Below are 13,075 nucleotides of genomic sequence, written 5' to 3' on the forward strand. Positions count from 1 at the left end.
GCCAAACAAATCAAAACACAGCAACATCCTTCTTCTGCAGCATAAATCAATGGGCTCTAGAATGTGCTGTATGTGACATGATTAAGGTCTGTTGTCTGTGTATATTCTTTTAGATGTAGAAAAGGGGTGCTGCTGTCATACGTATACATGTTCAGTGGATGAAAGTCATCTGTCTGCATTGGGGCATTTAGCCCGTAAGTCAGGAATAATGAGAAACTTCATGAGCAAATAAAACGTAATAAATTAAAAAACACTATATACACAAAATAAACACAGGGCATAAATGTGAATGAAACATTAAATATCCATCATAATCCAGCTGAAGTCTTTGTTACTTTGCTTCATTTAATTTGATAAATGCACCACAGTTTTTGGTTGAGACGCCTTTTTTGTCTTTAATTCCTTGGCTTTTCTTGCTTTGTTTCTGAGCATTTGGCGACACACGTTTTGCTTGAAGGGGACACGGTGTGGGTGAATGTAACAGTAGTGGGCTCTCAGAATGAGCTGAAGAAGCCGCCCTCCCCACAGGTGAAAAAGGGGATTTAAGATATTTCCATGAAAGGGGCTGTGAGAGCCATGATGTGCTTAACGATGCAGGAAGGTCCCGAGTATGAGATATGTGATGAGTGCGCCTAAAAACTGGCGGCGTCTGTGGTGGGGTGATGGGAACACTGGGAAGTTCTTGGTTTGGTATACAGGCCAGCAAGCCCTGCATCATATCTCCCAGACTGCTCAGCTCAGACACCACAGATGCAACTGCAGTCGGGATAATGCCCGCACTTTCCTTCATTTCCCTGTTTGTGCTCTGAATATCCCTCGTCACCTCCTCTTTCAGGTCTCTGAGCACAGATCCAAGGTCCTTAGTGACATCAAAAGGTGCTGCAGACTGCTTGGGATTAGAGGTTCTCTCCAGTCGAGGCCGCAGATGCCTTCTTCTGGATGGCCGTGCTGCATTATTACCATGAAAGGGATGACACTCGATTCTGATCTTGGAACGTAAAGGATCTGTAAAAAAAAATAACAATTTTTTTTTGTTTTTTTTAAGGTTTTCAAAGTACAACCAAGTAATGACCTCTAAACGTGACTTACACAAAGCAGTATCAGATCTGTTATATAGAGAGCTCTCCACTCTGTATAAGAACATAAGCAGTCACTGTGTTTTACTGGTGAGACGCACAGTACAGGTGCAATTACACAAACAAAAAGATAGCTCATTAAACCGCAAGTGTCAAACTCTAGATCTCTTAAAGGTGGTGCACTTGAGTCAGTGTCAGTACACCAGGGGTCAGTAGTATATAGTCAGTGTCAGTACACCAGGGGTCAGTAGTATATAGTCAGTGTCAGTACACCAGGGGTCAGTAGTATATAGTCAGTGTCAGTACACCAGGGGTCAGTAGTATATAGTCAGTGTCAGTACACCAGGGGGTCAGTAGTATATAGTCAGTGTCAGTACACCAGGGGTCAGTAGTATAAAGTCAGTGTCAGTACACCAGGGGTCAGTAGTATATAGTCAGTATCAGTACACCAGGGGTCAGTAGTATATAGTCAGTATCAGTACACCAGGGGTCAGTAGTATATAGTCAGTGTCAGTACACCAGGGGTCAGTAGTATATAGTCAGTGTCAGTACACCAGGGGTCAGTAGTATATAGTCAGTGTCAGTACACCAGGGGTCAGTAGTATATAGTCAGTGTCAGTACACCAGGGGTCAGTAGTATATAGTCAGTGTCAGTACACCAGGGGTCAGTAGTATATAGTCAGTGTCAGTACACCAGGGGTCAGTAGTATATAGTCAGTGTCAGTACACCAGGGGTCAGTAGTATATAGTCAGTGTCAGTACACCAGGGGGTCAGTAGTATATAGTCAGTGTCAGTACACCAGGGGTCAGTAGTATAAAGTCAGTGTCAGTACACCAGGGGTCAGTAGTATATAGTCAGTGTCAGTACACCAGGGGTCAATAGTATAAAGTCAGTGTCAGTACATCAGGGGTCAGTAGTATAAAGTCAGTGTCAGTACACCAGGGGTCAATAGTATAAAGTCAGTGTCAGTATACCAGGGGTCAGTAGTATATAGTCAGTGTCAGTACACCAGGGGTCAGTAGTATATAGTCAGTACACCAGGGGTCAATAATATATAGTCAGTGTCAGTACACCAGGGGTCAGTAGTATATAGTCAGTACACCAGGGGTCAGTAGTATATAGTCAGTGTCAGTACACCAGGGGTCAGTAGTATAAAGTCAGTGTCAGTGCACCAGGGGTCAGTAGTATATAGTCAGTATCAGTACACCAGGGGTCAGTAGTATAAAGTCAGTGTACCAGGGGTCAGTAGTATATAGTCAGTATCAGTATACCAGGGGTCAGTAGTATATAGTCAGTATCAGTACACCAGGGGTCAGTAGTATAAAGTCAGTGTCAGTGCACCAGGGGTCAGTAGTATATAGTCAGTACACCAGGGGTCAGTAGTATATAGTCAGTGTCAGTACACCAGGGGTCAGTAGTATAAAGTCAGTGTCAGCACACCAGGGGTTAGTAGTATATAGTCAGTGTCAGTACACCAGGGGTCAGTAGTATATAGTCAGTGTCAGTACACCAGGGGTCAGTAGTATAAAGTCAGTGTCAGTACACCAGGGGTCAGTAGTATATAGTCAGTGTCAGTACACCAGGGGTCAGTAGTATATAGTCAGTGTCAGTACACCAGGGGTCAGTAGTATATTGTCAGTGTCAGTACACCAGGGGTCAGTAGTATAAAGTCAGTGTCAGTGCACCAGGGGTCAGTAGTATATAGTCAGTGTCAGTACACCAGGGGGTCAGTAGTATATAGTCAGTGTCAGTACACCAGGGGTCAGTAGTATAAAGTCAGTGTCAGTGCACCAGGGGTCAGTAGTATATAGTCAGTGTCAGTACACCAGGGGTCAATAGTATAAAGTCAGTGTCAGTACACCAGGGGTCAATAGTATAAAGTCAGTGTCAGTACACCAGGGGTCAATAGTATAAAGTCAGTGTCAGTACACCAGGGGTCAGTAGTATATAGTCAGTACACCAGGGGTCAATAGTATATAGTCAGTGTCAGCACACCAGGGGTTAGTAGTATATAGTCAGTACACCAGGGGTCAGAGTAGTATATAGTCAGTGTCAGTACACCAGGGGTCAGTAGTATAAAGTCAGTGTACCAGGGGTCAGTAGTATATAGTCAGTGTCAGTACACCAGGGGTCAGTAGTATAAAGTCAGTGTCAGTACACCAGGGGTCATTAGTATATAGTCAGTACACCAGGGGTCAGAGTAGTATATAGTCAGTGTCAGTACACCAGGGGTCAGTAGTATAAAGTCAGTGTACCAGGGGTCAGTAGTATAAAGTCAGTGTCAGTACACCAGGGGTCAGTAGTATATAGTCAGTGTCAGTACACCAGGGGTCAGTAGTATAAAGTCAGTGTCAGCACACCAGGGGTTAGTAGTATATAGTCAGTACACCAGGGGTCAGAGTAGTATATAGTCAGTGTCAGTACACCAGGGGTCAGTAGTATAAAGTCAGTGTACCAGGGGTCAGTAGTATATAGTCAGTGTCAGTACACCAGGGGTCAGTAGTATAAAGTCAGTGTCAGTACACCAGGGGTCAGTAGTATATAGTCAGTGTCAGTGCACCAGGGGTCAGTAGTATATAGTCAGTGCACCAGGGGTCAGTAGTATATAGTCAGTGTCAGTGTACCAGGGGTCAGTAGTATATAGTCAGTGTCAGTACACCAGGGGTCAGTAGTATATAGTCAGTACACCAGGGGTCAGAGTAGTATATAGTCAGTGTCAGTACACCAGGGGTCAGTAGTATAAAGTCAGTGTACCAGGGGTCAGTAGTATATAGTCAGTGTCAGTACACCAGGGGTCAGTAGTATAAAGTCAGTGTCAGTGCACCAGACTTACACCATAGGGACACACAGCACTGAGGTCTGGTGCGGCCTTATCACAAACTGCATGATATTTCTGGGTGTTGCAGGGTTCATACATTAGGACAGAATACCGGTCTGTGTTCTAAAGCGCTCCCCTCTCAGCTGTATAACTGAAATATGGCAGGATACCCAGTACACGTGCTTATGGCAAGTCCCTGCCTGCATTATAGCACATAGCACCCAGTGTAGCCACAGGGACACAACTTTACACCAGCTCTCTATTAGACGTGGGACAATTTACCCATAAGAAGTCTTAGGTTAGACTGGAAAGAGGCATGGGAGTCCCAGCGTCCTTCAGTATTATATACACCAATACTCTATTGAGATTTATATGATCCCCGGCTTCAAAAAACACCAATGCATGAGAACTTCTTCTTTACAGAACACCTCTCTCTGCCTCCCTTCATTATATGAGGCAAAGAACTACTGAGGGGGAAGGGGAAGAAGGGGGGATATTTATAGCTATGTTTGTGGTGTCTTTGCTTCCTCATGGTGGCCAGGTAGAGTAATTCCCATAGGTTAAGAATGTTCTTGTGGACTCTCACTGCCAGTTAAAGGCAGTCGGGTAAGTAGCGCAGTGCTGCCGGCAGATAAATGGGTAACTAGCGCAGTGCTGCCGGCAGACAAATGGGTAACTAGCGCACCACTGCCGGCAGACAAATGGGTAACTAGCGCACTGCTGCCGGCAGACAAATGGGTAACTAGCGCACTGCTGCCGGCAGACAGTCGGGTAAGCAGCGCACTGCTGTCGGCAGACAAATGGGTAACTAGTGCACTGCTGTCGGCAGACAGTCGGGTAAGTAGCGCAGTGCTGTCGGCAGACAGGTGGGTTAGAAGCTGTCAGGGTATCTGTGATTAACATTAAATAAACTACAGATGTATCATAGAATCTAATATTTCATTTTGAAGTGAATTGGTCTCATAGCAGACCAGCCCCAACCCCCTTTTTTCCTGATTACAATACATCCAAATAAGAACAAAGGAATAAACATTTGGTTCAATTAGCAAAAGGCAATCTATTTCAACAAGATGTTCACTATGTGGCTCTGTTTAAAGTTGATTTCCTGCCCAAGATGGGTAATAAACTTATCAGACCCCTGTAAAGGACAGTCGCTAGGTCTGGGAAAAATCTCTTTAAGGCTTAAGCATATTCAAAAATGAATTACCCCTGCTGTGTTTGAATACACGAAGTTCAGACATACGTCTCAAATGGGAAAATAGCAAGAGCTGATTACCCCTGTGGTGTTAGATACACAGCTGGACGGAGACCAGCAGAAAACATAATTTATGTAGGAACTTACTTGATAAATTAATTTCTTTCATATTGGCAAGAGTCCATGAGCTAGTGACGTATGGGATTGCAATACCCAAGATGTGGAACTCCACGCAAGAGTCACTAGAGAGGGAGGGATAAAAAATAAAAACAGCTATTTCCGCTGGAAAAAAAAAATCCACAACCCAAATTATAAGTTTAGTCTCAAATGAAAAGAAAAAACTTAAATTAGAAGCAGAAGAATCAAACTGAAACAGCTGCGTGAAGAACTTTTCTACTAAAAACTGCTTCCGAAGAAGCAAATACATCAAAATGGATGAATTTAGTAAAAGTATGCAAAGAAGACCAAGTTGCTACTTTGCAAATCTGATCAACTGAAGCTTCATTATTAAAAGCACAAGAAGTGGAAACTGATCTAGTATAATGAGCTGTAATTCTCTGAGGCGGGGTCTTACCCAACTCCAAATAAGCTTGATGAATCAAAAGCTTTAACCATGATGACAAAGAAACGGCAGAAGCCTTCTGACCTTTGCTGGAACCAGAAAAGATAACAAATAGACTAGAAGTCTTCCTGAAATCTTTAGTAGCTTCAACATAATATTTCAGAGCTCTCACCACATCCAAAGAATGTAAAGATGTCTCCAAAGAATTCATAGGATTAGGACACAAAGAAAGGACAGCAATTTCTCTTTTAATGTTGTTAGAATTCACAACCTTAGGTAGGAATTTAAATGATGTCCGCAAAACTGCCTTATCCTGATGAAAAATTAGAAAAGGAGATTCACAAGAGAGAGCAGATAATTTAGAAACTCTTCTAGCAGAAAAGATGGCCAAAAGGAACAACACTTTCCAAGAAAGTAGTTTAATGTCCAAAGAATGCATAGGCTCAAATGGAGGAGCCTGTAAAGCCTTCAAAACCAAATTAAGACTCCAAGGAGGAGAGATTGATTTGATGAAAGACTTGATACGAACCAAAGCCTGTACAAAACAGTGAATATCAGGAAGTTTAGCAATTTTTCTGTGGAAGTTCAAGGAACTTGCAGAAAAACCTTTATCCAAACCATCCTGAAGAAACTGTAAAATTCTAGGAATCCTAAAAAGGATGCCAAGAAAATTTATGAGAAGAACACCATGAAATGTAAGTTTTCCAAACTCAATAATAAATCTTTCTAGTAACAGATTTACGAGCCTGTAACATAGTATTAATCACTGAGTCAGAGAAACCTCTATGACTGGGCAATAAGCGTTCAATTTCCATACCTTCAAATTTAATGATTTGAGATCCTGATGGAAAAACGGGCCTTGAAATAGAAGGTCTGGCCTTAAGAAAAGTGGCCAAGGTTGGCAACTGGACATCCGAACAAGATCTGCATACCAAAACCTGTGAGGCCATGCTGGAGCCACCAGCAGCACAAACGATTGCTCCATGATGATTTTCGAGATCACTCTTGGAAGAACTAGACGCGGGAAAATATAAGCTGGTTGATAACACCAAGGAAGTGTCAATGCATCCACTGCTTCCGCCTGGGGATCCCTGGACCTGGACAGGTATCTGGGAAGTTTCTTGTTTAGATGAGATGCCATTAGATTTATTTCTGGAAGCCCTCACATCTGAACAATTTGAGAAAACACATCTGGGTGGAGAGACCATTCTCCCGGATGTAAAGTCTGACGACTGAGATAATCCGCTTCCCATTTGTCTATACCTGGGATATGAACCACAGAAATTAGACAAGAGCTAGATTCCACCCAAACAAGTATCCGGGATACTTCTTTCATAGCTTGAGGACTGTGAGTCCCACCCTGATGATTGATATATGCCACAGTTGTGACATTGTCTGTCTGAAAACAAATGAACGGTTCTCTCTTCAACAGAGGCCAAAACTGAAGAGCCCTGAGAATCACACGAAGTTCCAAAATATTGATTGGTAATCTCACCTCTTGAGGTTTCCAAACTCCTTGTGCTGTCAGAGATCCCCAAACAGCTCCCCAACCTGAAAGACTCGCATCTGTTGTGATCACAGTCCAGGTTGGACGAACGAAAGAGCCCCCTAGAATTATACGATGGTGATCTAACCACAAAGTCAGAGAAAGTCGAACATTGGGATTTAAGAATATCATTTGTGATATCCTTGTATAATCCCTGCACCATTGGTTCAGCATACAAAGCTGGAGAGGTCTCATATGAAAACGAGCAAAGGGGATCGCGTCCGATGCTGCAGTCATAAGACCTAAAACTTCCATGCACATAGCTACTGAAGGGAATGACTGAGACTGAAGGTTCCAACAGGATGCAACCAATTTTAAACGTCTCTTGTCTGTTAGAGACAAAGTCATGGACACTGAATCTATCTGGAAACCTAAAAAGGTTACCCATGTCTGAGGAATCAAAGAACTTTTTGATAAATTGATCCTTGTTACAGAAGCATTAGTTATTTTGTTGTGAAGAAACTTATTTCCCAGCAGCAATGCCTGAACCAGCCAAGCCAGCGCCTAAGAAGGGCTCCAAGAAAACTGTAACAAGTATCATTTCATAAAGGGTTAACTCTGTTCAGTTTTGAGAAAACTATTTTCTGAGGCAGGTTTCCTAGCATATTGTGTACTGTAATTAAGTTTGTGATAAGCATTCACTGCTAGGTGATAAGAAGGACTCAATTGTTTTCTTGTGTGTACTTGTTATCTGCGGTGGCCTGTCCAAGGGCTTTGTCTAAATGTGTGATGGGGGATTTAATGCTTCCCCCCCTGGGAGTGCCCTGTGTGCATGTAACCTAAATAAAAAGCAGGCTGGGCATCCCAGTCCTCGGTTCTTGGTTGTCCCTCAATCGCAGCGTTGACTCGTTTTTGTGGGCAGAAGGGTATCCTAGCTGTACTACAGCTAAGGGGGATTATTCTACATTTGCGAGACTCATATAGAATACTATGGAAAGCAGTTTCTCCCCTCTTCAGCAATAGGAATCCAGGCTACTAAGCGGTCCATCTCTCAGCGAGACTAAGGGTAACCGTAACATTTGGCGGCAGCGGTGGGATGTTTCCTGGATTTCCTAGGAGAGGTACAGAACGGATGGAGAGCGCTTACGAAAAATTGAAGCGTACAACCCTAAAGGATTTACTTGAAAGCAGAGGGGGGTACGCCAGCAACCGGCCGAGGAGAGAGCTGATCGCAGAATTGACCGAACTGGATCAGAGCTTCACAATGGCGGAAACACCAACCACGATTAGTGACGAAAAAACCAGGATTGTTCGGGAGAGGCTCTCACTGTACGGGCCGAACCCCTCCATGGAATTGGTACAGCAGTTGATGGCGGAAGCGGACAAGGATATACGAGAGACTCGAGCCCACAAACTCAACCTAGCGAACGCACACCGCAATGCTGAAGCCCCGCAGGTAATCATCCCTGTCGAAAATGCTGGGAGGCCCAAGATACCCTATGCGGCATTTCGACCCTTCCTAGAGAGCGAGACAGGGATTGATGAATATTTGGCGGACTTCGAAAGGCAATGTGCCCTGCACCAGATTCCCAACAGGGAGTGGCCCACGATATTGTCTGGGAAACTATCCGGGCGAGCCCTGGAAGCCTTTCGTACTCTGGGTGCTGAGGAAGTGACACAGTATGAGCTAGTTAAGGAGACACTGTTGCGACGGTACGCAGTAACTCCGGACGCGTATCGCCGACAGTTTCGGGGCACGAAAAAGAAGCCTAACGATACCCATATGGAATGGGCGCACCGAATGCGGAGAGCGGCAAATCACTGGATGAGCGGAAGTAAAGCGGTGACTGGTGAGGAAATTTTACAATTGTTTCTCTTAGAACATTTTTATAATGGCATGGAACAGCAAGGGAAGGAATGGCTGCGAGACAGGCGACCTTCTACCTTAGAAGAAGCAGCCAAATTGGCCGATGAACATTATGACTCCCGTCTTCACGAACCCAGAGAGGTTTACCGTGCACCCCCTCGTGCTCAATTCCGAGCCCTGGTGACCGCAGGGCCCGCCCGACACTCAGGACCACCTAATAACAGCTCTGAGCGTCCCAGACCGACTTGCCACCGATGCAAGCAACCAGGGCATTTCATGGCTAGCTGCCCCCTTAATACGCACCAGACACCCAGGAATTACAATTACCCCTCTGGGGCATATCGTCCGGCCCGGACCCTCTGTGTTAACCAAGAGGCCCCTATGGAGGAATATTTGGGGCCGCTTCACGAGGCGGACCCTGTATATGCTGCCTCAGATAACCGCCAGCACCATCGGCAGAAGGTATGGCTCGAGGGGCGATCTACCGAGGGATTGAGAGACACAGGGGCTACTATCACGCTGGTACAGAGTCATTTGGTGCCGGAGCACAAGCGATCTGGACAGACTGTGGCCGTTAGAGTGGCGGGGGGGGATGTGTACAAAATTCCAACAGCTAAAGTGCATCTTGATTGGGGAGCGGGAAAGGGGGCTGTGAACGTGGGCATAATGGATAATTTACCTGCCGAAGTACTACTGGGCAATGATTTGGGCCCCATGACTTCTGCCTATGCTCCAGTATGCAACAACGAGGCGGACCCAGTGACTACACGGGCCCAAGCCCGGACGGAGCGAGAACTCTCACCAGTGCGGGAGACACAGGTAAGACCTACCCCGACCTTGCCTGACATGTTAGGCCCCATACCCTGGGACACCCCAGATGCTTTCGAGACAGAGTCTAAGACTGACCCGACCTTACAAAAGTACCGGGAACGAGCAGAGACCGGAGGGGGCGGGGCAGATAATGAAACATTCTTATGGGAAAAAGGGAAACTATACCGCTGGACAGAGAAAAGGGGACAGCGTAGGCGACAGCTGGTAGTGCCCCACAAATACCGTCAAGAAATCCTCAAGATAGGCCACGACATCCCCTTAGCAGGCCACCTAGCTGTAACCCGTACCCTACACCGCATTACTCACACGTTCTTTTGGCCAGGGGTACACGCTGACGTTAGAACTTACTGTAACACCTGCGATGTGTGTCAACGAGTAGGAAGGCGAGCCGATCACCCTAAAGCCCATCTAGTAAATATGCCCATTGTAGAGGAACCCTTCAGCCGGGTTGCTATTGACCTAGTGGGACCACTGGCTACCCCTAGTCCCTCCGGTAAGCGCTACATTCTTACCGTAGTGGACTACGCTACCAGGTACCCAGAGGCTGTCGCCCTATCCAACATACAAGCGGATACAGTAGCGAATGCACTAGTACAGGTGTTCTCCCGGGTAGGATTTCCAAAAGAAATCCTATCCGACCGAGGCACCCAATTTACGGCTGAATTGACCCAACAACTCTGGCAGGTTTGCAAAATTAAGTCCCTCCTGAGCTCCCCATACCACCCCCAGACGAACGGGCTGTGTGAGAGGTTCAATGGGACCCTCAAGCAAATGCTCAAGACGTTCACTCAGGAATACCGAGACTGGGAACGCTTCCTGCCGCACCTCCTTTTTGCTTATCGGGAGGTGCCCCAGGAAACGACAGGGTTCTCTCCCTTCGAGTTGCTCTACGGAAGAAAGGTACGGGGACCCCTAAACCTGATCCGGGAGCACTGGGAGGGAGAGATGGAGACTGACGGTGTCCCCATTGTGCCATACGTGCTGGAACTCAGGGACCGAATGGAGCAATTAGCCAAATCCGTGCGGGCTAATCTCCAGTCGGCCCAGAGAAGACAGAAAGTATGGTACGATCGGGGGGCCCGAAAGAGAATCTTTACCATAGGACAAAAGGTGTTAGTACTTAAGCCGGTGAAGACAGACAAATTGCAGGCGTCCTGGCAGGGCCCCTACCAGATCGTAGAGAAAAGGGGAGACACCACTTATGTGATAGCTAGCTGCCACGACAACAATCTTAGAAAGACATTCCATGTAAACATGCTCAAGGAATATTTTGAGCGACCAGAGAACGTGACGGCCGTATGTTGTTCCCCTCAGGAAGGCCCCGACAGTCTACCCATTCCAGACCTATTAGAAAAGAGTCTCCCCACAGGTATAGTGGCTCAGGTTCAGATAGGAGACCGACTTAGCCCCACTGAAAGGGAGCAGCTCAACCAACTCCTACAGTCCAAACATCTCACCTTCTCCCCGAAGCCAGGGTACACTACTTTAACCACCCACCAGGTAGATACTCCGGGACAAGCTCCCTTGCGCCAGGCTCCGTACCGAATCCCCGAAGCAGTTAGGATAGGAATGAAGAAGGAGATCGATGAGATGCTCCAACTCAGGGTAATTGAGCCCTCCGATAGTCCCTGGGCCTCCCCAGTTGTCTTGGTGCCCAAGAAAGATGGGACCACCCGGTTCTGCGTAGACTATCGGAGGCTCAATGAAAAGACTGTGACGGACGCTTACCCTATGCCCAGGGTAGACGAGCTACTCGATCGTATAGCCAGGGGAAATTACCTGACCACTATTGACCTCTGCAAAGGTTACTGGCAGATTCCCCTGGCCCCGGAGGCTATCCCCAAGTCGGCATTCGTCACCCCATTCGGCTTATATCAGTTTAGGGTAATGCCGTTTGTGATGAAGAATGCCCCAGCTACATTCCAGCGCTTGGTGGATAGGCTCCTGGATGGCTTCCAGAGTTTTGCTTGCGCCTACCTGGACGACATAGCGATCCACAGTGAGTCATGGGAGGACCACTTAGCTCACATAGGAATGGTTCTGGATCAGATCCGGGCTGCTGGCCTGACTCTGAAGCCAGAAAAATGCCACTTTGGGATGGCCGAGGTACAGTACCTGGGTCACCGGGTGGGGTGTGGAAAGCAGCGACCAGAGCCGGCCAAGATAGAAGCTGTCGCCAATTGGCCCACCCCCATCACTAAGACTCAGGTCCTAGCCTTCCTGGGCACGGCAGGGTACTATAGACGGTTCGTACCAGACTACAGCACACTTGCCAAACCCCTGACTGACTTGACCAAGAAGAACTTACCTCGACAGGTCCTGTGGTCTCCCCACTGTGAAACGGCTTTCCAGGCTCTCAAAAATGCTCTAATTAACGCTCCTGTCTTGGCGGCTCCAGCCCTTAACAAACGTTTTATCGTCCATACAGATGCTTCCATGTTCGGGCTGGGAGCCGTCCTCAGCCAAGTAGGCGAAGATGGAGGGGAGCATCCAGTTGCCTACATCAGCCGGAAGCTCCTGCCCCGCGAAGTCAGCTATGCAGCGGTCGAAAAGGAGTGTTTGGCTTTGGTGTGGGCATTAAAGAAATTGACTCCCTATTTATATGGGCAGGAGTTCACTCTGGTCACCGACCATAACCCGTTGGTGTGGCTGAACCGGGTCTCTGGAGATAATGGCAGGCTATTACGTTGGAGTTTATCGTTGCAACCCTTCAATTTCACCATTACTTACTGTTACGGTTACCCTTAGTCTCGCTGAGAGATGGACCGCTTAGTAGCCTGGATCCCTATTGCTAAAGAGGGGAGAAGCTGCTTTCCATAGTATTCTATATGAGTCTCGCAAATATAGAATAATCTCCCTTAGCTGCAGTACAGCTAGGATACCCTTCTGCCCACAAAAACGAGTCAACGCTGCGATTGAGGGTCAAACAAGAACTCAGGACTGGGATGCCCAGCCTGCTTTTTATTAAGGTTACATGCACACAGGGCACTCCCAGGGGGAGAGGGGGGGAAGCACAAAATCCCCCATCACACATTTAGATAGAGAGCACTGTCCTTTGACAGGCCACAATAGGATTACAGTACTTAAGATAACAAGTTTACAAGTTCATCTTATCAATTAGCAGTCTGGCTCCAGAGGTGATTAGACAATAGTTTCTAAAAGCTGAAAAAAAAGAGTTAACTCTTTATGAAATGAAACTTGTTACGGTTTTCTTGGAGCCCTTCTTAGGCGCTGGCTTG

The 13,075-nt window shown here is 46.6% G+C and overlaps 1 protein-coding gene across 1 annotated transcript in view; it reads right to left on the bottom strand.

Annotated features, from left to right (window-relative positions):
- Nucleotides 1-217: 217 nt before the first annotated feature.
- LOC128659676 (uncharacterized) overlaps nucleotides 218-13,075 on the bottom strand; it is a 158,260-nt gene continuing 145,402 nt past the window's right edge. The window contains exon 5 of the mRNA XM_053713250.1: nucleotides 218-1,005. Coding sequence (XP_053569225.1) covers nucleotides 332-1,005 — 674 coding nt within the window. The 3' untranslated portion in view covers nucleotides 218-331. The remainder of the gene's footprint in view (nucleotides 1,006-13,075) is intronic.

Source organism: Bombina bombina, chromosome 5 (assembly GCF_027579735.1).
Source record: "Bombina bombina isolate aBomBom1 chromosome 5, aBomBom1.pri, whole genome shotgun sequence".
In the NCBI taxonomy this organism is placed as follows: domain Eukaryota; kingdom Metazoa; phylum Chordata; class Amphibia; order Anura; family Bombinatoridae; genus Bombina; species Bombina bombina.